The sequence below is a fragment of the Apteryx rowi genome, unplaced genomic scaffold, assembly GCF_003343035.1.
Source record: "Apteryx rowi isolate R43461 unplaced genomic scaffold, aptRow1 scaffold_289, whole genome shotgun sequence".
NCBI lineage: Eukaryota > Metazoa > Chordata > Aves > Apterygiformes > Apterygidae > Apteryx > Apteryx rowi.
The window spans coordinates 122,638-147,051 of record NW_020449296.1 but is presented as its reverse complement, the minus strand read 5'-3'; the positions used below and the strand labels follow the sequence as shown (position 1 = coordinate 147,051).

The 24,414-nt window shown below is 42.3% G+C and overlaps 1 protein-coding gene across 1 annotated transcript in view; it reads left to right on the top strand.

Annotated features, from left to right (window-relative positions):
• Positions 1-24,414, top strand: part of LOC112967748 (phospholipid-transporting ATPase ID-like) — a 75,647-nt gene that overhangs the window by 17,657 nt on the left and 33,576 nt on the right. The window contains exons 3-11 of the mRNA XM_026069219.1: positions 1,166-1,224; positions 11,918-12,031; positions 14,335-14,433; positions 15,488-15,549; positions 17,131-17,203; positions 17,395-17,465; positions 19,052-19,134; positions 22,575-22,733; positions 23,688-23,776. Coding sequence (XP_025925004.1) covers positions 1,166-1,224; positions 11,918-12,031; positions 14,335-14,433; positions 15,488-15,549; positions 17,131-17,203; positions 17,395-17,465; positions 19,052-19,134; positions 22,575-22,733; positions 23,688-23,776 — 809 coding nt within the window. The remainder of the gene's footprint in view (positions 1-1,165; positions 1,225-11,917; positions 12,032-14,334; positions 14,434-15,487; positions 15,550-17,130; positions 17,204-17,394; positions 17,466-19,051; positions 19,135-22,574; positions 22,734-23,687; positions 23,777-24,414) is intronic.

The window sequence follows — 24,414 nt, the reverse complement described above, 5'->3', positions numbered from 1 at the left end:
CATATCCTGATGAGGCATTGGCTCTGCCAAAAAGGATGTGAGTATGTATTGGATCATATTCTGGAACACTGTCAGCTGATTCCTAGTGGTGCAAAAGGATATTATTTTAAATTATTTATAAGTGAATTCCAAGTAAAATATGTATTGCCTGCAAGATAGATGGAGTGCCCCTTATGCTCTGGTCAGCTTTGGTAAGGCTTCAGCTGCTAACTAAGACCCAGTTTGGGCGCTGTGCTTCCAGAATGAGGTAAACTAACTGGGAAGCCCACTGGAGAGTAGCAAGAGTGATGCCAGTCTGACTTACTGATCCATAAGAAGCAACTGAACAAACTGGAGTTGTTTAGCCTAGGGAAGAATAAGGCATAACAGCCTTCAAATATGTAATAAATTAATCTGTGCTCTGTGTCCTTGGCAAGTAGCACAAGGAACTGAAACCTAAGGGAGAACAGAAGAACATTTTTGATCATCCTAGGTCAATTGAATTGAATAATGAGTTTTATGTTAGAGAATGAGAAAAAGCTTCCCCATGGTAAGGACACTGCAGTCCTGGAATAGACAGAAGAATAGTCCTCACTGGAACTTGCTAGGACATTTATTGAGACTGACAGACATGACCCTGCCTTGAGGTAGAGGATAGATTTGATGACCTCCTGAAATCCCTTCTGGTGGTCTTGGATTTTGTGCTTGTTGTGGTGGTGATGTCCTGTCTGTGGGACGATGCTAGGACATACATATGTTTTTGATGAACGGCACTAACAGTAGGTTCATGGCAACAGAGAGACTTCAGGGGAAGAGGTGGAACAGGGCAGGGTTTCAAGCACCACTAGTTAAGTGATAATTCTTGCCCAGGAGAACTAATAGAACAGGTGAGTGACCTGCTAAAGCAGTGCTGCCATTGCAGCGAAGTGCGCGTGGGGGAGAGCTGGAGTACTATTACTATYGTAATAGTTCACAGTGCTGCCCTGTCAGTGCCGCCAGCCTCTTCAGTCCCCTTGAGTGGGGCATTTAGCACAGAGCACAGATTATCCATGATAGTACCTCTGAGCAGATCTTCTTTCTTCTGCTGCTGCTTCATTCCTGTCTATGTGGATTTTGCTTATCTTCAAAAGTGCGTATCATCAGCTCTTCCTCTGCCGAAGTCTGATGTGTTTCTTCTTCTTTACAGAGGAAGAGAGACAACTTCAAGCAAACAACCGGGACTTCAATCTACAGTTTGAATATGCTGTAAGTAACCAGCATACATTGTTTAATGCAGTTGTAATCACAGATGTGGTCACATCTGCTTCATGTCTTCACACTGTGAGGATCTTTCCCTTCATGTTCATTTTGTTGTTTCAACTGGTTCACATCAGTACATGCTAGCTATGACTCTGCAAACAAAGGGCTTAAGTCTACACTTTATGAAGAAGATTAATTCCCTGGGCTTCACAGAAAGACCTGGACTACGCATGTTGCTGTATCCTGTGAAAAGACAACGGGAACTCTGCCAGAGGGCACGTCAGAGAGATGCTTCATTACTGAACCAGGCATAGGGAGATCTGTCTTTGGAGTCAGCCCTGCAAATGGGCAATTGAAAGAGATCTAATTCTGGAAGAGCATAACAGAGTAACTTTACACACTTCCAGAAAATTATGCGAGTCAAAGTGTTTGCAGGATCAGGCTCCAAGGCCTTTCAAAAACGGAACCTGGCTGGAAATTTTCTGTTGAAAATGTGGCTCCATTTAAAGTAAAACATGAAAGGAAATGTGTCAGTTCCTCAGCTTTTGCAGTGAAATCCTCTCTGGCAGGAAGATTTTGAATCTGGCCTTCATGGCTTCCTGCCAGCTTTTATTTCCAGCTCCTTAACAACCTACTTGGGTTCACACTGTACCATGAAATCCATGACTCCAATAAGCACCATTACAGAGTCTGGCTGTGACCCAGGTCTACCAAACCCTGATGCCAGGCAGCCCTGTAGATAAATTGATTTCTGAAGCTTGGGGACCATTTGCTGAAGCTGTGCATGCAGGAGAGCCAGCTCAGCTGGTAGGCCTGTGCTTCTTGGCTGTAAGGTAATCTCTCTGTTGGGGCTATCCTGAAGCTATATTCTTTTGAAGCCTTTGCAGCTGCCAACTGATATTGAAATGAATATTGTGAATTTTTGTCCTGTGCATCTCTGAATTCCAATGGCGAAACTCATCCTTCAGTGTTACTCCGGAGCTYCTTTGAATTATTTTGTTTTAGGAACATCAGAAGTGATTTTTAGATTTCAGGACTGGAACAACCCAAAATTTCAGAACATTTTAATTTTTCATGAGGTAGAAGTTCACACTTGCCACCAGTTTTGASTATAGGTCTTATTATAGCTGATCTGTTGGCAAAGTGAACTGAATGTTTTTCGGTGGTCACCTCCATGAACCATCCTGCACATGTTAGAGACTTCCTAGGTATGGAGCTGCTGCACATATACTGAATATGAAACACATTGTAGGTAATACATGTAAAGGGCTGTGCACCACGAATACCTTGTCAGGCCTGGTGATTTGAGACTGAGAAAGTGCATTTAATTTGCACAGAGCCTGCCAGTACAGCAAGGGGGTCAGCATTGCCAGTATGCATGGCTTTATGTTCTTTGATTGGATGTTGCAATGCAGAGTATGTACAGAAGTGGGGCAGCGAGGCAGGAGGGAGAGGTACAATGATCTCAGGGCACAGAGGGAGAGCAAGAAACTATTCCCGTTCTGAGTCTATTTCTGTGAAAAGCCATCCATAAAACAGATTTTGCATGTCACTGCTTCTTGCCCAGGGATTTGCAAATAACCAAAGTCAAGGAGAGGGCGCTGAGAGCTCTGAAGGGTTTCCACAAAAGTCCGTTGGTTAGGTGTGGAAGTGCAGGCAGCCAAACAGCCAGCTCAGTATAGTCTGTTAAAACTTGGCAGTGAGTTTCTGTTAACCAGCCCCTCATGTTAGTCAGTTATGGCTCATGATTTCTGGAGCACAGTGTAAATCAAGGCTTGGAAATTCTAGAAAACTGTCTAGAAAAAGACAAATCTTGAGGTGGTGTCAGAGTGGGGTGGTTCTAAAAAAACATCCTTAAGTGATGATGCAAGCACTCTCCTGGGCTGCTTATTTCCAACAAGTCCTGATAACTCAGGTCACATTTATTAAATCCCCACTGCAATGGTGCATGAAAAGGAACTAAMCTTGCTTAAAATTACTTAAGACCACACGTTATAGATTGTTGGATACATCTGGAAATGCCCAAAAGGGAGATCCTCCTTCCCCCTTCCCATCAACATAGGCATGATGCTCCTGAAAGTTGGCTCTACTTGTGCTTTAGTCTGCTGGAAGGGTGAAATCTGGGCCCCTTCCTCACTTTCATATTTGTCCAAACACTGTGAGGTTGCACTGCTAAGCACTAGGATGTGGTCCAGTGGGACTGAAACTATACTGACACCATACTCTGCCCTGGGCTGCCAAAGCACAGCAGCTATTAGGGTCAGTTTGCTCTCAGTGTGCTGGCATTTTCTGGGCAGAGTAATTTCTGTCTCCTGAAGCTGCAGTCCTCCCTGCCCAAGACATCTTCTCACCTGTATCTATTTAATTTGACCTGTGTAGGGGGAACAGAAGAGTTCAGATTGTCTATGCTTTATTGTGATACTCAGGTCTTCAGGCCAGGGGAATCTGTCTGCATGGACAGCTGCACAGGTGACTGGAGTCTTCTTTATAGCAGCCAGGAGGAGAACAGCTGTCATTCAGCTCTTGGTCCCACAACGGGGAGATCAGTCCTAGTCTGAGTGCCTGAGAGTCTTGTTCCAAGGCAGGATTGTCCTCTTGTCCCAGGAAGTTTGCACTATATAGTTATTCCAGCCAGATAAAAGGGACATAAGGCAGAAACTGGAAGGAAACACAGCAATATAATAGAGCTTAGAAAGTGTTTTAGACAATGTAAACCACAGGGGTGAGATTCACTTTACTCGGTAATTTAAGGCCTTGTTAGCTGTAAAACCTATAGAACAGGTTCTTGTAACAAAGGTAGCCGAGAGGGTAAATGTTTCTTCAGGGTGAAGCTGTTGTTGAGAAAGGCCAATAAGAAGAAGAAAGGAAAATGCAAATAGAAGTGTAGTGGATTGCCTTACTACTGCCACCAGGCCGTATGTCACAGCTGGTGTACAGGTTTGAGCCTTTCACTAAAAAGAGAGTTTCTTTTATGTTGGCATAGATCAAAGGTGCAGAAATGCTTTGTCCTTGTTTAGGCTCAGTGAGAACAGGGAAGTGGGAGCATACAATCAGAGGTAGATGTGTTGCCCTGAGTAGTTTGTGGTTATCTTTCCTTCATGGTGCAAAGTCTACAGGATATTTGAAAATGAAGAAGGGAGGAGCTGAGAAAATCTATTGTATGTGGAGTGTAACATCGTTCTGGCAGTTGCAGAAAGTTCACCTTCCTGATATGAAGCAAGACTCTGGAATATTCTCAAACCAGCTTTGCAGAAACATGATGCCACACTGTGAAAAGTGGTGTCTGCTAGTTCACGTAAGGGAATGTTCAGATCCATCACACTTGGGCTTGTGGAAGACTTCAGAAGGCAAATTCCCTTCCAGAGTTTGTCAGAACACAACACGAGAGGTCAAGCTACAGTGTGTCACTATGATACTGCTCCAGCCACTGAAAGCTGAGTAGTGGCAGGACAGGAGGGTTAGACAGTGTGTGGGAAGCTGGGCTGGTGAGGTAAGAAGAGGACAGGAGTTGCTCACAGTGGAAATCCTCTTAACACAGAGGCCTCAAGGGGAGGCAGCAGTTCTCAGAGGGAGAGCTGAAGCCTGTCCCCATGGACAGAATGCTATGAAATGTGTCATACAGATCGATGGAAGATTGGGGTGGTCTCTGCCATCTGTGTGAATGGAGACAGCGCAGACTGAGAACAGGAGAAAGGAAATGTTTCTTATCTGAAGAAGCACAATGCCTCTTACACATGTCTTCTGACAATTTTTGCTGTGATTAAGGAACGGGAGGTGCCTGTGATTAAGGGCAGTAACTCCGAGTGATCCTCTGGGAGCTCTTTGATAGGTCAGGATTTAGTTGGATTTACTGTGAAGGCATTAGTGTATGCTGAAACTGGAGCTCTCAGACTGGTCCAGCCCCAAACATCCTTGGCTTTACTCTGCACAGCAAGAATGCAGTAGCTTAGAGAAATAAATTCGATCTTAAAGCAAAGTGCTGTGCAGTTAACTGGAAGGACTGAGTGTGAAGGTTTGTGCTACTCACCAGCCCCCAAGAGTACTTAGTGATGAGTCAGAAACCAAGTGTGAGTGAGTGACATGTGCAAAGGCACTTAATTCAGCACAAAAATGGATTCAATATTGGTCTGTAAAAATGAAAGGTCAAGTCCAAATCCTGTGTTTATTCACACTGCAGACAGGCAGATTCTCCCTGACTTCAATAAGAGATTTATCTGTGTAAAGATTGAAAGAAAGTGGAAAGCAGGGTGCCATATGTGGTCCACTGAGATTTAAGGAGTTTAATTAAGATTCTTATGTGAGGCAATTCAGTGTGGCCACACTGTCCCCAACACAGCTGCAGTGGCAACTGCTCTAGTGTGGATCCACCATGACGGTCCACGTCTGCACCTCTCTGTCTACAGACACTCTGGAGAAGGAAATCTCTTTTGAAGATTTTTCATGTTTTCTCTGATTCAAATTCTCTGTTATTTCTTCATTTTCATGGTGGAATTCAGCACAGCTGCACTGGGACGTCACAAAGGGCTGCAAAAACAACTTTGAAATTGGCTTTCAGACAATAGGAGAGGAAATGCAGGGCCCATGAGTCAAAGACAAATTTCATCTTGGATCAGGATCTAGGGTCAAACTAGCATCCTTTCTGCAGGGCCAGAAGTGAGGGGGCTGCTTGGACTCTGTTTGTATTTTCCTTGGTCACCTGATAAATTCTCTAGTGAAATAGGAGGGATTCATATAACTTTCTATGACTGATACTGCCCTGGGCTAGAGCAGCAGCTGGGATCTCATCTCTCTGAAATAATGAGAGCAAGGAGCTCAGACAGTGGGCTCAGACTCAACTCCATTTCCTGTACTCTGATTGAAAAGGATGCCTGGTGGGTCATCCTCCAAGACCCTTGTCAGTGCGGTCGATGGCAGCAATCTGATCCCATACTGAACCTGCAAATGCTTCCCAGTGTTCTTCACATCCAAGGCTGAAGGGAATATTGTCTAATCATGTCAAAAGTGGTCTGAGTAACTCCTGAACAAATAGCTAGAGCAGCAACCTGTGGTGCTCTTTCTATATCTAGGGAGGCGTTACCTGGAGCAATCCAAAGAGCAGGTGCACTGGGGAAGCACTGTCAGAGAGCAGCAAGGGCAGGGCTGCTGCATGAGAGGGGACAAGCTGGGAGCTGAGGATGACTCCAGTGCAGGTAGTGCCCTCAATGACCAGTGCACAGTCCTGCAGCATCTGATCAGGGTGAGCAGGGCAGGTGGCTGGTGGCAGGGTCCATCCTGACAGTCTCAGGCAAGGGGAGGTGATGAACGATGTCCAGGGTCCATTCAGGGAGTCCAGTCAGGAGCAGCAGGAAATGGGGCTAGAGGCAGGGCTGAAGAGAAGATACCGGCAGCATAGGTCTGAGGTCCATCCAGGAAACAAGGACAGACAGATCCAGAGACAGGCACACTAATGACAAAGTTCAGGCAAGGACTGAAGGCCCAGGCCTGAGCTTAAATGGAGCTCCTTGGCCATGGGCAGGGGTGTGGGTGAAGCACCCAGGTGAGCTTAGGGCAGTTAAGGCCTGTTAGTGCCCTCAGGACCCTGAAAGACACAGAAAGGCTGAGTTGTCCCAGGCATGGACTGCAGTGAAGTCCATGGACTCTCACTGGACCAAGCCCTTGGCTCTTCATTTTAGTTCAATCCTTATGCAGACAAAACTACTGCACTGGTTGGGAGCCTGCTCGTGTGAAAATTTAGTGACCAGGGGATCATGGATTGGTGTTTGCCTTCTCTATATCATTCAGCAGTGTTCTACCCTTAACTTCTGTTCAGGTACTGAACTAAGCTGGAGGAGAAGGCAGTGTAGTTAAAGCAGATAGCCAGGAGACAAGGCTTTTAGATCCTGTTCTTGGCCTGTCTGAGAGTGATGATGTGACATCAGGCAAGTGATGCCACCCCCTTCTACCTCCATGCATTCCTCTGCACCAGTAGGGTAAGGATACTCACCGCAGGGGTGACACACTGATTAACAGTTCTGTAATGGGGTGACTCCATCTGAAAGGAATAGCGTAGGAAATCAATCCCAGTGAATATATTTTCCTAGAGATTTTCCTGGAATACCCGATGTATGATTATATTCTGGAATTCTTTATGTTATTGCTGCCAAGAGGCAGAGGGGGTCAAAGGGTTATATGTGTAACAAATTCCCAAAGCTGTTAATGCAAAAAAAAAAAAGAAAAAAAAAGAAGAGGAGTGTGGGTTGCATATGAATCTTTCCATTGCTGGTGTTAGGCCAGCCTTTTACTTCTGGGGATGAGGATGAAATCTTTACAGGGACCAGATGAACCCCCATTGACTTCCTATGGGCTTTTCTCACTCTTCTCTTGAATTGGGGCTGTAGTCAAACAAGATTGTTCTGCATATGGCAGTTGCATGCTTTCAAATTGCACTGCTGCAGTTAAACAAAATGTCATTGAATTGAGCTCCAGCGTTTACCTTCCAAAGCTTTATCAAAGCACCTGGGAAGGCTGTTTCTGTTTCTCAGCTGCTTCACTGGTTTGTACCTTGTGCTGTGTTGGCACCAGTGCAAATGGCAGGTGTCATGGCACAACACCTCCTTGCGGGACAGCCAAGCTTGCTGTAAAGGTTTGCTTTGAGACAGTTTGTCCAGCTGTGAGAAACTAATGTCGCTGATCTGGGAATATGAATTCAGATGGGCAACTGCTCTCCTACCTGCCATACCCTGTCCTGTCTGAGTATCACCCTTTAGCCCCTGTAACCTGACCACAAAGGCAGCAGTGTCTCATGTATCTAGTGGCTTTTACGGTGAGGAGATTGTTTGTTCAAGGAACAAAGGTAGGAGCCATCTGCTGAGCGTTTGCCTGTGGTCTGACGTCACAGGCAGGATTCTGAAAACACCCCCGAAGTAACAGCTCATCAGTCAGATCTGGACTTGTTTCACTGTGGTGCTATAAGCACTATTCTTGGGGACAGCATTTCAGTGGAGTCACACTTCCAGGAGGTGTGAATCTAGTCCCTGAAAAGAGCAGATTAGAATAATCCATCACCCACAGACAATGTTGTTCTCATCAAACTTTGCATCTGTAGATCTTGAAACCGAAGGTGGGTAACCACTGTTGTTCCTACTGCTTAGGGGAACAGGCACACACAGAAGGTCTGTCCAGGATCACAGAGGAAATCTGGGGCAGAACCGGGAATAAATGTAAAGCTCCTGATTCCCATCTTTTTATGTGGCTCAGAGGGCTGCTTTTCTTGGAAGTTTAATTTTTATAATTCTGCAGGAGAATGAGAAGCTCCTGTAAGTCCTCATAATACTTAATCGCTTCTTCCAAGATTTTTCCTCTCCATCACTTTTCTCACATGGATGTCTCCCCCACCGAAGACAGAGCACAGGTGAGGTAAGGAGGATGCTGCATTAGAGGCATTACTTGTAAAATGATGCCTGTGTATGGACTGTTTAACACACTGCAGTACTGAGGTTTCCTTAGTACCCCTCCCATCCCAGAATAAGGTTCTTGTACAGCTGTAAATGAATGAAAGGACAGGGTGGTGCTAGGCATCATGAAATGGGATAAAATCAAGAGCAAAAGCCGGCTGAGGTTTCCCTCTAGTCAACCGAGAGCCTGGGCTGTCAGAGCACACAACCCCAGTGTATTGCACAAAAACAGAAATCATTTCTTACAGAGAGCTTCAACCGTATCCTTGAAATGGGAATTCAGAGCCTTGAAGTGGAAAGACTGAAGTTTCCCTAGATTGTTTTTATCATTTAATATTTATATTCCCATAGCCCCTAAGGGCCAACAAGTTTACTTGTTGAATTATAAATTTGCATACTGATTATGGGTAATTTTTTTCCTTTGGTGCTTAGTTTTAATTATAGATTCTGTAACAGTCAGGCAATTGGCTATGATACTACCTACCCTCATCCTGTTCTCTGTAGTGTCCCAGTATCCCAAAAGACAGAGTGTGACAAACAATATCATGATCTTGAACTACTATGCAGAAAATGCTGGATGGCCTGATCCTTGTTAAGCATTTGGAAGCTGTTTTGTTTGGGGTTTTTAACATGCTTAATGGCAATAGGAAACAAAATGAATGACTCTGGTTCATTCAGTGGTTTTCTTGACGTAATTAATGGTCAGAAATAGAAGGCAGGAATTGAAATAAACCACTCCCATTCTTTTCCTATCCACCTCTGAGATTTTGCAGACAAAGTCCTTTAAACTTTATGTGAATGTTTACAGAGTAGTTTTTCTCACATTGTATGTGACTGTCTCCAAAATCTGGTGACGCGTGAAGGTCAAGTCCCCTGTACATACTTTTTCCTGTAGCTACTGTCTTCTCCTTTTAAAATAAGTGACAGTGATATTTTTCTTCATATTAGCAGGGAAGAAGCCTCTTTAGATCCAGGTTTTATTAAAAAATCTGCCATTTTGGGTTTACAGAGAATGCTGCTGTTTCATTGCTTGTGTTTTAGCAGTGTCTGTGGAGCCTGTGGGCAGCACATATTAGGAACTTTGAAATAAACCAAATTTAAAAATGTGTGGTGACATTTGCTAACATTTAGATCACAGGCAGAGTTAACCACACCCAGAGATGGATACATGATGCCAAGACACAGGCAACATTGCCTAAATCATGATCACTGATAAACATCTCTTCTTTGCTGGAGTGCGGTCAACTGGAGGATTTGGTTAGCACTTCCGTGAAGGGAGTTTCCATTTCTGCTCTCTTAGAGACTTACTGACTGGCTTGTACAAAAGGATAATACATCAAATTAATGCTGAAGACTGTTGTACTTTGTGTCTGGACACAGCCAGGAATCCAGTAACTGCCTGAAATGGAATAGCTTCCCCCATGCAGGCCTTATGGTGGTCATGTTGAGTAATTGGTTGAATTGCTTAAATAATTGGTTTAATGACAGAAACAGGCTGATGTGAGTCAGCTTATGAGTAGAGATCCTGGACTAATGCATGGACTGGAAGTGGTCTGTAGTTCATATTTACTAGCTTGTGTGTTCAGAGGAGTTCAGATCCATCCCAGCTTACCAATATCTAAAGGTTATTACAATACTGCAGTCACCACTTGCTATCTATTGCTAATCTATTACTGGATAGAGATGCACTGTGCAGTATCTGCCTTCCTCTGCTGTCACACCTTAGATTCCCATGAGAGGGCTAAATGGACCTTTCTGGAGAGCTTCTCTGGGGTAAATTTAGATGTGCTGGCAACAGCTTGCATACACATTTCCATGACTAAACATGGATGAGTGCTTGATAAACTTCATACAAAAAGAAAATCCAGTACACCTGAATAGTGAGGGGGAGGAAAGTAGCTGCTGTTCCACTGGAGCACTGGGAAAAGTATGTATCAAAACATGTCCTCAGGCCAAGGAAGAAACCTGTGGGTCACATTTGCCTGTCCAGCTGTGCATAGCTCTTTTTGTCCTTGGAGTCAGGACTCTGTGCTCATACTATGCCTCCATCTTTGCTCATTGGATCCCTTTGTACTTTGTTATGCCCTCAAGACTTTGTATTTTAACAGTCCTCCAGACTCAGGCCTATTGATATTCCAACTGAGTGTCAGATTTGATAACAGTAAATCTCTGGGGTGTTGCTAGACCCTCAGTCCAGGGTCCCATGTTGTTGCTACAGCCCCGAACACAGTGAAATCTTTGGTATGGACCACTCTGGAAAAAATAATACAGAAACAGCAGTTGCTGCTGCTTTGGCTACCGTACTGCTGAGAGGCACAGAGAGATGTGGGCTGCTCCAGGAGCTGGGTGTAGCCAGCTACAAAGAGCACTACAAAGTGGAGGCAGATCTGAGCTAAAACTAGCTGGTGGACTCAGTAGGATGGATTGAGCCTGTTCCTCGAGTGGATAGAATTGTATCAGAATGCCATGAGTTTTGCGGAAGAAAATGCTCAGACTTGTAATACCTATCTTTGGTCTTTCTTCTCTGGTTTGAAGAAGACAGAAGGGGGAGTAGCTATTGCTTGTGGCTGGAGGGGCTGCCTGCAATTCAAAAAGGAAAGTAGAAATAGGGAACAAAGTTGCAGCTTGCCTACAGAAATGTTGAGTTCTTGTATTAGTGGCTCTTTGCACAACACTGCATTCAAGTGATCTTTATGGAATAGAAACAAGCAGCCTCTTCAAGTCGCTGGGTGAGAAGCTGCTGAATCATCTAAAAGCTTTAAGATAAGATTCAGCTCCTAGGCAGACCTGTAGCTCCTATGAGGTTGTCTGGCTGAATGGTGCTTAGAAGCCTCAGGAGAAGTTACGGATAACTGACACAGCATGCATTTTCTAACGCTGCTTTGTCGATGCTAACAACAAAACGGTAACATCTGAGTTGTGTTCTGGCTACAGTTTTTAATTCTTTTTGTGTATTTCATAAGTGGAAAGAATAATAAAAGGAAAATATGTCTCTGGGTGTGAGTGAATATATATACCTGTCCCTATCTGGAATTGCACTGGCATGAACTGAGCATCAGGTTTTCACCAATTCCATGAGGAATTCTGTCTGTTTATCCAAACTCAGCATGACTGTATTGGGGAAAGGAAATGTTTTTTGAGCTGCTGCTGGAAACAATGCTATTGCTAAATATAAGCAAGTAAAAACACAGTTGAAATGGGTTGTGCTGTAATTTTTGTTTCCTGTTTTACCAGTCCTATTTTTTTTTGCCTTTCTTTCCCTACAGAGCAATTCAATTAAAACATCGAAATACAACTTCTTCACTTTCCTGCCTCTCAACCTGTTTGAACAGTTTCAGCGAATAGCCAATGCTTACTTTCTTTTCTTGCTGATTTTGCAGGTATGAATTCACTGTGCTGTTTCTAAAAGATTGTGTTGTCTGTTATCAAAGTCTGGCTATGTATTGCTAATTGTAATAAAGTGCAAGTTATATGCCTGTTAGGGATTAGCATCTTAGCAAAGCCTTAAAGTAGACAGAAAGTAGGGCAGAAAAAGCAATTTCCTCTCTTACCTTTGAATATGATAGTTTGAACTAAGTGAAGAAAAAATTTAATTAAAATTTTCAACAAGTTGCGTACATTTTTCATGCCTGTCCCTGTCCTACTACTCCTTTGTGTCTACATCTGAGTGCTCCTGGCTGTCCTTGACTTTGTGCTAGTAATTCCTTCTGTAGTACAAAAGGAAGTTGTCTTTTATCCAAATGTTTAAATGCAAATTCTTTGTATTCCACTGACTGCCTCATAGAAAATAGCATGAAGAAGAACAAATTTCCCTGGAAAGGAAGGAGTTAACAGCAGGAAGGCTGTCGGTTGCAGCTAGTTTGCATAGAGCTGAGTATTGCTGCTCTCTGCTCGGCAGGGCAAGGAAGGTCTCTAATATGGAGCATGTCAAACAGTGGCAATGCTATTGAACCCTGTGGCTCATAATGGCACTGAGTTGCACTTTGCCCAGTGCTTTTGATAATACTACTATTTCTGAAAGCTGAGCATATTGGAGAAATTGATATCAGTATTTCTGCCCTTTTGAACTTTGCTAGAATCTGGATAAAAGCTGTGCACTTTGTCATTTCTGAGTCATATTGGAATACATGTTATCAAAAAAATGGTCTAATTTTTATCATATGGCAAGTATAATATTTTAAATTTGATCATTTCAGTGCAAACAAGTTTCCAAAAGGGCCTTTTCCAAACAATCTTTTTCTCTCGTAGCTCAAAAATGTGTAGGCAAGATTTTGTTAAGGCTGGAGCAAACTATACACAATCTTCTTTGCTTATTTACAGAGACCAAATTTGGGAAATTTCAGCCCGCATGTATATTTTCCAAGAAACTAGTTTATAGTAAAAAAATGCATTTTCAGCTAAGCTGGCAGCACTGTTCCTGTGTTGTACTGCACTCTAGCTGTTTGTCTGTCAAATTTAGAGTATTTCAAGCTATTAAATTCCTCAGCTGTTTCTTTTGCTGAACCATTTTTGAAGTGATTGTATATAAAAATGTATAGCTTTTCTGCTTTGTTTATCAAAGTAGGCTAGGGTGGGTAGCTATTATTAGTCTTTTATCATATTACCCCATTTAAATTTGTCCCTTGTCTGCCCACTCGCTCCATCCCTGTAGCATTGAAAGTATCTCTACCTGCATCAGGAATGGCTTTGATGGGCTGGCTGTGGGGACTCTGCCTCCCCACTCCATTGGCACGGCCCAGTAGGACATGTGTCTTCCCAGTTAGGGGACAAGATAGCAGTTATGTGGCTATGCACCCTCCACAGCTGAATGGAGCTGGACTTGACTCTACACATCATTCCTCCTGACTGGATTTGGTGGTGCTTGTAGGATCTTGGTCATGACAGTGCAGCAGAAGGAGTGATCCCAAAGAGCAGCTCCCCATCCTTAAGAACACAGCTGCTTTAGTAGCAAATATGTCACTTCAGTCATTCTCATGGAGCTGATGCTCCCCAAATCCATTCTAATGGACATGATGATGCTGGAGTCGCATTGCTTCCATCATTAGTGCTGGTCTTCTAGAGGAAGGGGGCAACTATGCTGGGGTAAGGCATCTTTGTATCAGTGACAGTGAAAGGGCTTTGACCAGCAGTCACTTTCAATTCTCAGGTCCTCACACTAGCAAAAATGTGGGAAACAAAAATGGCTCTGTTGATCTAGTAAGGGCAAGGTCAGCCCTGGCAACAGCTGTCTGTTGTTTATTGACATGAAGTTTACTTCAGCAAAATACCAAGAGTTACTGAAACAAAAATAGAAGCATTTGAAGGTTCTGCACAGCAGGCCTTGCTCAGATAGCTGTGTCCCTCTCACCAGGCTTGCCCATGTCAGGGCGTCCAGCAAAAATCCACTGGGAAATTTGTAATTCTAGTGGTACAAACAACAAGGGAAAGCCATCCGTTACATTTCCTGAGAGCTCCATTTTTATATCCTAAATTAGAGTTTGGCTTGTAAGCAAAGCATGGTTTCCCTGGTTCTTCCACTTTGTGGGGTGACATGAAAGTGACAGGACAGCATTTCTGTCTTTATTCTATGCTCAGATATCATAGAAAAATATGGCCTGTAGATTCCACAAAACACAGTGTTTTATTTCCTTCTTTTTGCTGAACTGACAGGAAACTTCTCAACCCAGATCTCTTTTTTCTGCAGCTGATTCCTCAGATTTCCTCATTGTCCTGGTTTACGACGGTGGTGCCCCTAGTGCTGGTGCTGGCTGTATCAGGAGCCAAGGATGCCATCGATGATTTCGTAAGATTACTGTCCTGTACTTTGGAGTTTGCTCATGATTCTTCAGAGCTATAACAAACTACTGAAAATAAACACAGCCAGTGGCACATTGCTGGAGAATTGGTCTGTGGCCAAGATGGGGTCTGAGATTAGATTCCCAAATCTATACTTCATTACCTAAAAAGGAGCCAGAATTTCCAAATTGCTGAAATTCCAGACTGCAGCCCAGCAGCTCCATTGATTTTCTCTGGAACTGGTTAGCCTGTCTGACAATATGATAGGAATACCTGAATATATTCACAGAAGTCTGTTCTTAGGCTTCCACTCTGGAAAACTCATTCTCTGCCATCTAGGTCCTATGTGTGTGTATGGGGGGAGCATCCTGCTAGGAAAGCACATTTGGTAGGAAGTAAGTATACAACTTGTGTGTAATTTTTCAAACTTGCCCAGCCTTGGCCGAAATTTGCTCCCATCAAAGCTGACAGTAAAAGTTCCATTGACTTCACTGAGTGATGTTAGGCCAAAGCTGAGTTTAGCACCTGATTTTGTCTGTTCTTTAAAATAAGTCTGACGCCCTAGCTTGGTCTGTGGGGACTTGGTGCAACTTTGTATGGAGGCAGACAGAGACGTTATTGTGGAGTGTAAGCGGTCAGGGATGGTGAGGTGCTCTCCCAGGAAACAATACCAGAACATTTGTGACCACTTTCCATATCAGAGCAGAGGAACAGATTTCTCTGGGTAGTTAGTTCACGAAACTGTGATGGGCAGGGCCAACCCAGATGGAGTCAGGACTGTGCTAAGTGACATATAAGGCCCTACCCTCCTTCCTCCCTCCAAGAACAAGCCCTGTGTCACCCGTTCCTCTTTGCAGTCTAGTTATGCCATCTCCTACTAGGTAAACATGGTCTCAACTGTGATTCAGCTACAACTCTAATCTGTCTTTACATTCATGCCTATAGTGTCATTGCCCTTTTATGCCAGCTGGGTGAAAACCTAAAATGTTAATGCACTGCCTACAGATCTTGTATGCTTGGTTTCCTGGAAATGTCTTTTAACATGCTGATCAACTTTTCAGAATCGACACAAAAGTGACAAACATGTCAACAACCGCCCAGTCCAGGTGCTGATCAATGGCAGGTAAGTCTTGTTTCTTCTGCTGTAATTTCAACAAAATATTTATCAGTGGAAAGAGCATTTTATTGCTATTTTGTGTGTCTAATTTCCAAAGAGCACTAAACAATTTAAAATGTAATCTTCTTTCACCCTGTTTTTTCACAGTGCTCAGTGCAATTCTGGGCTACTGTATCTGATTAAAGAATCCAAAAGACAATACCACAATCAGTGTAGACATTATGGCTGTGCCCCTGCACAGAGAAAAAGTAAACTATTTATTTTCCATGATATATATCTTTTTAAATAGGTGATGCCTTGAGAGTATCGTATTATTTTACTCTTCACCCTAGAGACGCCAAGCAGGGCCGTTTGTGTTTACTGTATTTGTTTCTGAGCCAAGCAGAGCTAGACATAATTAACAAGTGATTTTAGATTAAAAAACATGAGTAACTTCTCCATACATGTTGTAATACTTTGAGCGTGTCTACTTATGCATGAAATACTTCTGTCTTAGAGGTATTCAAAACATTTCAGCTGTATATCTTAGGCATTGTACTGCTAGTCCTGTTTTTTCCTTCAGAAAAAGACAACAGAATCTTTGGCTTTGGTGGCAGACAGATGAGCTCTGTACTTGCAGCTCCATGGAGTCCAACTGTCCATACAACACAGCTGTTGACAGCTGTGAGTCCCTGGTGACTCTGATATTTTTTTCTATACTATAGATAGCAGTATATTGTGTAAACTCCAACAGATGCTCAAACACTTAAAAATATAACTGGAAACTGAAGAATAGGAACATACTTTTTGTGTTTTCAGCTAAGTAAGCTAGTCTCTTAGTTTACTGTGTATTAGTTACTGTATCTACTAAACACTTGCATTGAAATACAAATTTGCTAATATTCTGCCTGTTTCAAAAAACCTAGAAACCAGGTCCTGCCCAACTCTGACTGACATCAAATAAGAAAGGATTGAGATGAGCTCAAGCTTGAATCCCAGTACTGTTTTGAAATAACTCTTGATATTTTTTCATCGCTAAGTTTTTTCAGATACAGATAATGTGACTTGGTTAGGTTGGCACTTGCCATTTAGCTGGACATCTTGATGAGCTCTGTAAAGGCCATTGCAGGCACTGGCTTAACCAGCTGTAGCACCTGGATTCCTGCCCTTTTGACAGCCAGTCCCACACAGAGTCAGAATTGCTGCTCTGGCCCTTAATCCTGCTTAGAAAAACTAGCATAACTGGCAATTTTCCCAGGCATTTGGGATATCTATTACAATGAAGAAGAGAGTTCTTTATAAGCCAGTGTGGCTCTTTAGGGGAAGGAAGGGAGTAATCAGTCCATACAGGACAGTGCACATGGATTGTGCTGCTATTGTGGGGCCTTGCATGTGTCACCGCTTGAACACTGTTACTACCATTTTGTATCATGATAGTCTCTTAGAGCTTAGCATGGACCAGACCACAAACAGGCAGGCCCTGCTGCATTTAACCTACAGTCCAATTCCTCATAGCGCTTACAATCTGGCTTTAGGAGCAAAGCTGAGTCTCCTAGGTTCCTAAGCGTATTTGCTTTATGTGCTTACTTAAAAGGAGCTTTCTTGCAGGTTGAAGGATGAAAAATGGATGAATGTCCAAGTGGGGGATATAATAAAACTAGAAAACAACAATTTTGTGACGGTGAGTACAGTTTCTCTCCATCATGTGCACAGTTAGTCTCTGTAATTACTTTTCTCACTCACAAGCAAATTAGACAGTAGTGATGCTAACTGCCTCAGAGAGCTGCAATGTTCAGAAACCGCAAGTCGCACAGTGGTGCCATCGCTCTCTGACAGTGTTAGCTCATGCCACATCTGTTTGTTTGTGTTCAGGCCGATCTACTGTTATTGTCGAGCAGTGAGCCACACAGCCTGACATATATCGAGACAGCTGAACTGGATGGGTAAGTGAGCCTGGCCCTTTGCAAGGCCAAATCTTGTGTGGTGACCCTTGATGCCACGAAGACTAGCTGTCTCTGTGTTTCCAGCACTGCCAAGTTCAGAGCTGCATCACAAGCGCTGTCACCATATATCCTGCTAGGTCAACTACCAGGATTGCACATGGCTAGCAAAGATCGATCATGTTTGCCTGCAGTTTCCTCCCTCATCCTATCTGCACTTTTTCCATACTGAGAACCATTTAAATATGGTCTTTGCCTACTGGACATTTGCCTGCCCCATACTCTTATCTTATTATTCTCCAAAGAGTTGAAAGTCATTTCAGCTTTCCTGCAAAGTGGGTTTATCACTAGATGGAAGCATAATTGCTTAGCTCCAACATGCTGCATGGAAAGATTGCAATCAGATCCATCATTTATTCAGTCAAGCAATTATCTGATGTGGGTGCAGGATTAAATCAAAATGCACCTCGTTACCTACAATGACTTTTGTAGCAATAGTTTCTTAATACTTAGAATAATCTTCAGGTAAGTGTCTTGAAAAATGACATCTTCTGGTGGATACCCTTCACTCTCCCAGGTCAAATGTCATATGGGGAGGGACTTTGTACCCTCTGATTTTTAGTAACAGTTCTTCTGACACTCAGAGTTAGTTTAAATTTGTTCCTGCGATATCTGAAGTCACTGGCAGAAGCCTTCTGGTTTTTATATCTGCCTTAGTCTTTTCTCTTAGCCAAATTATTTAGGTGAAATAATCACAATGAATAGCTCCAGTAATCTCCTACAACTGCTATATCCATGCACACAGCAAAGGCATCCAAACTTTGCTCACTCCAGGGCACAACTGGCAACTGGCCACAAGTCAGAGGCCTACAACTAATTTGTATGAATTGGAATAAACTGGAGCTGACCTCATCTTTATGACCCAGTTTGCATACCTTTTCTGCATTGCCTGGAGCCATCCTCAGTTTTGGACTTCGGCCTTGCTTGAAGGACCAAGCAAGACGAGAGAGACCCAGTCTCTCCAGACAGTCCCTACATACAGCTCTCTGGACTTTCTCCTTCCACTTTCTGCTGAAAATGAGCCTCTAGCTCTGGTTCATGCAAGTGCCAGGGAATACTTCTAGGAGGCCCTGACCACGTGAAGTGCTTCTTTGACATTGCAGGACCCCCATTTTCAACTCACTTCTCCAGCTAACTAGTCCCAGGACTTCAGCACTCTTGAGGGCCAGAGTATCATGGCAGAAGATCCAGAGCTCTCCTATATGCTCAGATACCTCAGGGTTGAGTGTGGTATGAGTGGCAGGAAAGACAGTGAGCTGCTCAGAGAGCTGTGATGCCTGGTCTTACACTTTGTGGTGGAATACAGAAGACAGAACCAGCTCAACCTCTTTGCTAACATGTCCAGCATTTCTCTGGACCACCTGTCTTTGGAGCAGGAAGAGATAATGATATTGTTATGGTCAGCTAAAAAAGGCCCATGACAGCATTATCCATCAGATGTCTAAGGAGGAAGACTATCCTCAGGAACAGAAGTGACCTTTCAGGGGGAGCTGGACTGATTCTTTTATGTCTCATGTAATTTATTACAGTGAAACAAACCTCAAGGTGAAGCAGGCACTGACAGTCACTGCAGAGCTTGGAGAAGATCTTCAGAAACTGACAGAGTTTGATGGTGAGTCTACGTAGAAAATTAAATTCCCAAAGCATTTTCCCAGACACCAAAGTCCAGGGAGAGTCTGGGAGTCTTCCTTCCAGGCTATGACCTGCTCCCTGCATAGGACTCCTCTGGATGTAGTAGCAACAAAACAGAACTGGTACCTTGCAGTCTGTACAATGGATAATGGCAGTGTATATAGAGGAAAAGATTCCCCTTTGCTTGTAGGTCTCTCAGGTGCCAGGTAGGGATATTGCATCAAAGTGCGTTGGGTACAAACTCTCTTTGTAGCTGCACACTTTTCTTTAGTGTCTGTCTGTACATGTTGAGAGTTCTTTTAATTGCACAGTGGGAACTCTTTTCTCAACAGTATTGACATCAGACCAATTTTACACTGATGTAACCTTTAGCTTCTGTGAGGCTGCACTTCCTAGCTGCAGTGCTGATCTGAGGACTAACTCTGCTCAGTGCACACATGACATAGGACTGACTTCCCAGCTTTGCACTGCCAGTATTTTTCTGCTCTCTCAACGCCACAACAAAGACAGTGTTTTAAAATATTTATACAGTGCAGATGTGGTTAACGGACAAGGTGTCCTTTCTTAGCACTGTTGTCTATATCATAAACATATAACAGCACATACACAGAAAACAGCCAGACGTGTTGAAAACAGCATAATCCATGCTCACCCAGTTGTCTCTCTGGCGAGAGGATGGGAGAACAGACCAGCTGATGTTAGCTGTGTTTCTCAGTGTCCTGCTGGCTTAGATATGACAGGACTGCAGGGCAGGACTGCAGTATGAATCTGTATGGAAAGGGGTGGAGTTGAGTGTTGCTGTTCCTGGAACTTCTCAAGGACACCAGATTCTCAGGAAATATTTTTAGATAAAGATGAAAAATAAAAGAAAAAACCCTCTTTGAAATAACTAGATGATTCCAGGACAAATGGTTGGGATGTGGCAGAGATTTGGCATAGCTTGGACAGTCTCTGGTAGTACTGTCCAAAAGCATGGGCTTTTCTTTTGATTTTTACACTGAGATTTTATGAAATAATGTGTTTCCTCTCAGCTGAGTGACAACTCAGAACATCAGGATTTTTTTGAAGTGAGGGCTGAAGTTCTGAGTGTTTTAGGTGTTGGGAAATATGTTCTTACAGGTGCCATTAGAAGCTTTACGTTAATAATCCCAGTTGTGCGTCTAAATTATTTTCCTGAAGAGGCTGCAGTGTGTATCAATTTTGGAAGCAAAATCTTCATTCTAAATCATTTTTCAAAAAATCTTCTGTGTAATGTTATCGAAGAATACTGCAATTTTGAAACTGCGTAATTATAAAATGTTTCAAAATCTTCTGGAAAATTGAAACTTTTCTTATCTAATATTTATTTACTCTTTAAATCTCTATTTTAGTTATGTTGTAAATAAAAGTGGCTTCTTTGCAATACTTAAAATGAATAAAATGTTTCCCAGGATGATTTATATTTGGAAGAATACTGGGAAGAGTGCCTGGAATCAGACCTAACCTTGCATTTCCCTAGCTAACCTCTGTAGAAGTATTTAAATATTTATGTAACTCTTTATCTAATTACTTCTTAGGACAGGAAGAGAGGAAAGGGTTGAGCAACTAATAGAGGCACTGAATGGAATGCTTAATGTCAGTTATGTTTGTTGACATTGTGATGGTTCAGATAAGGGAGATGCATGCAAAAAGTTGAGCTTCTTTATTTGATTTGGAGAACTGGGAGATGAGAAAGGAAACAATACTTTTCAGTTACTGATCACTGATTGCATGTAGGCTTTTTCAGTATTGAACACATTTGGGTGAAACACATTCAGATACCTTCTTGCTCGTAATGGTAGAAGGAGACAAGAGGCATGGTGTCTTGCTGAGGTATCTTCAGCTGCAGAGTTACCAGAGTCGGTACAGCTATGTTGGGTGAATCTCTAGAGCGTCTTGCTTTTTGGTGACCAGTCTGACTTGGATGAGTCTCTTCTGATTTCACTATCAGCGTATCAATAATGTGCATCCACCCACTTAACTGGAAAGCAGCTCTGAATGTTAACATACAAAGTACTCACACAAGCACTGTCCCAGAGTTAGCAGGAGGAGAGGCACAATATTGCTGGGGAGGGATCTTCAGCTGCCGAGTCATGCCCTGGTTTTGGTTTACCAAAGTTTCACTGTGTTCTGTTTCAGGTTACATTGCAAAACCTCTGTTTTCTCTGTGTTTTTCAAGTGTTGCAAGGGTTGTAGTGAGATAGACCTGGTCACCCTAGACTTTTAGAGATTTGGAGTGCAGGTATGATTGTTTTTAGATTAACTAGATGATAAAATAGAAGATTATCATAGTTATTAGTATGGGCTCTGATGTCACACATGCCTTAGAATTTCCTAATTGCTTCATCTGTCAAGTCTTATAATTTGTCTGCACTAGAGTATAGCTACTTTTCTACAAAAAGAACATCTGTTCTTGATTTTAAAATTTGCAATGATGGAGACACTACCATGAAACTTAATGTACTTTTTTCTGGATTTCTCTAGATTTTTCTTCCAATCTTTTGAGCTTGATGTGTTTTGTCTGAGAACAGCTGGAAGAATTGTATTCTAGGCAAGTGCTAGACCTTATGTAGATGTTTGTAGTCTGTGATCAAAATATCTTACATCTGTTGATAAACAGACTAGAACGAGCTGTTGGAATCCTTTTCAATAAACTGTATTTTCCAGTTCTTTCCAATACATCCCCTGGGCTCTTTGAATCTTTAGATGTTGCTGTAAGTGTTGATTTAAATAATAATTTTTATATTGAAATATCTGTGTTGACAGTATTGTGTGAATAAATATGAAATGTGGAAATAGAAACAGTCTCTCCAATCACATACAGTGTCAGCTGCATAGCCAAAGGTACCAGCTTCTTTCTTCAGGTGCCAGAGGGACTTAGGGTATGAAAGTGTTGAAATTAGAAAACAGTGTGCAAGGACACATCACTTAATTACTCTCTTGCAACCTTCAGGCATTGATTTTCTCATTTGGGCTCCTGCAGTTTTTAAAGAAGATGGAATAAGAATTATGTGAGATCAGCAATTGTTACCTAAATTATCCAGTGACATCCTACCACTATGAACTTGCTGTAGAAAGATTAAAAGTATGTTGCTGGTTCAACGTTTCTTCTCACCCACATATAAGGAATGGAAACTTTGTGTTGGATTCTACCAGTACAAAACTGCTATGTTCAGAGTAGGATAAATCCAGATCCATTGTGGCCCATTTGATTACGACATGAAAATGGGTAAGAGCAATATCCCAAAACATAAGTAAATATAGGATAAAGGATGGGCATGACAGAGCCAGGAGGTGGACTGCAGCAAAATCTGGGAAACAACTGAGAATACAGTATGTATTGACTGAAATATTTCTAAGCTAGGAAGATTTCCACCATCTTCTATCTTCTTTTTTTTACAGGTGAAGTCAAATGTGAGGCACCAAATAACAAACTAGATAAGTTCACAGGAACTCTTACTCTTCGAGGAGAGAAGTATGCCCTGGACAGTGAGAAGATGCTATTGAGGGGCTGTACTATTAGGAACACAGAGTGGTGCTTTGGTCTCGTTATTTATGCTGGTAGGTCGAAAACCCAACATGTACACATTGTGAATTGCAAAGCACAGCAGTATTAGCATTTGAGCACATAAAACACAGGAAGCACAAAGCAACCAAATATTTTCCTCTTCAGAAAATTTATTTCTACCAGGTACAAGAGCAAAACTATACATGTTATCCTTTGACTGAACTCCAGCCTAGAAATTTTGCATACTACAGGGGATTTTAATCTTGAATTTTTTTTATAGTGATCTATAAGAGAAATCTGGATTGCAAATGCTATATTGCAACATCCAATTCCATCCTGATGGAGTACTTTTGTAAGCAAAGGCAGTCTCTTATTCCATAACCTCAAGCAGCAAATAACATGAGAGAAATCTTGACTGATGAATCAATAAAGGAGAATTTAAGAATTAAATCTGTTTAAGGATGCATTGACCAATAGGAGACTTTTTCTGTATCTCCAGGCATGTACAAAACTTCCCACTCTGAAGCATTTGATTTAAAATTCCGTATCAGTTCTATATGATTGCAATCCCTATTGGAAAATGAGGATCATTAGTGATATTACTCTAGACTATTAGATCTCTGCTTTTTACGAATGCAGAAATTCTGTTGTTTCTATAGTGCTATAGATATTTGAGACAATGTATAATATGCCACTAATAATAGAGCATATCAGGTATTCTACGAAAAGTAATTAAAACTGAAAGGGAGGCTTGACTATTGACAGAAGAGAGCAGGATCAAAATCCGGAATGAATGGTTCTGTATGTGAGTCTCTCCATATGTTCTAAAGCAAGTGATTTAACCTTTTTCTGCCTAAGTTTCCCACCAACACTATCAACTATATGCACCTGCCTTTCGAGAAGGCTGTGATGGATATTTATGTTGTAGAGCACTGTGAGGCATCAAAGGGAATCAGCTTTTGAACTGTTAAGCATTGTTACTAATCATGAGTATATTTGACCTCCAGGGCCGGACACCAAACTAATGCAGAACAGTGGAAAAACAACTTTTAAACGGACAAGCATCGATCGGCTCATGAATGTCCTTGTGTTAGTGGTAAGTCTGATTAATTTGTCTTCATTTCTTCAGATGTGTTCATAATTTCTGCATGCTCCACCTCTTTGTCCTCACAAATGAGGGGATATCAGAAGTGACTAATGATAAAAAGAGGAATTTTGTAAAAATCTATTAGCATGTGGAGTTCTGCAGAGCCTTGGCCAGCCCATCTTGCAAAACAAGGCCATTACATTGGCAATGTTACGGACCTTTCTTCTGAGCTTTTCATTTGCTGCGTGCACTCTCTCTCTCTCTCTCTCCACATTTTTTTTTTCGTGAGAATCTCTTTGAAGCTTGCAAATGCTTTTGTTTTCCTGGCAATTTTGTCATTTTCTATTTAAATAAACATTAGCAGTTCTCCCTCTTCTTGATGATTTCTTGGCATCTTTGGTGATATCTGCATAGAACTTGGTAATCAAGTCTGTTGATGTACATAATGCTGTCTTCTGACTTAACACGTTAGAGTAAAATGTTAGATACCATCTCATTAACACCCAGAAACTGCTGTTTTCAGCAGCTGGCAAATTTGAGAACACTAATCTTGTATAGCAGGTACTCTCCACAAATTAGAAGACATTTGACTTGAGGTTTAAGCTGGTCAGTAGTTTTAACAAATGGCAAACTTTTCCACCTGGAGA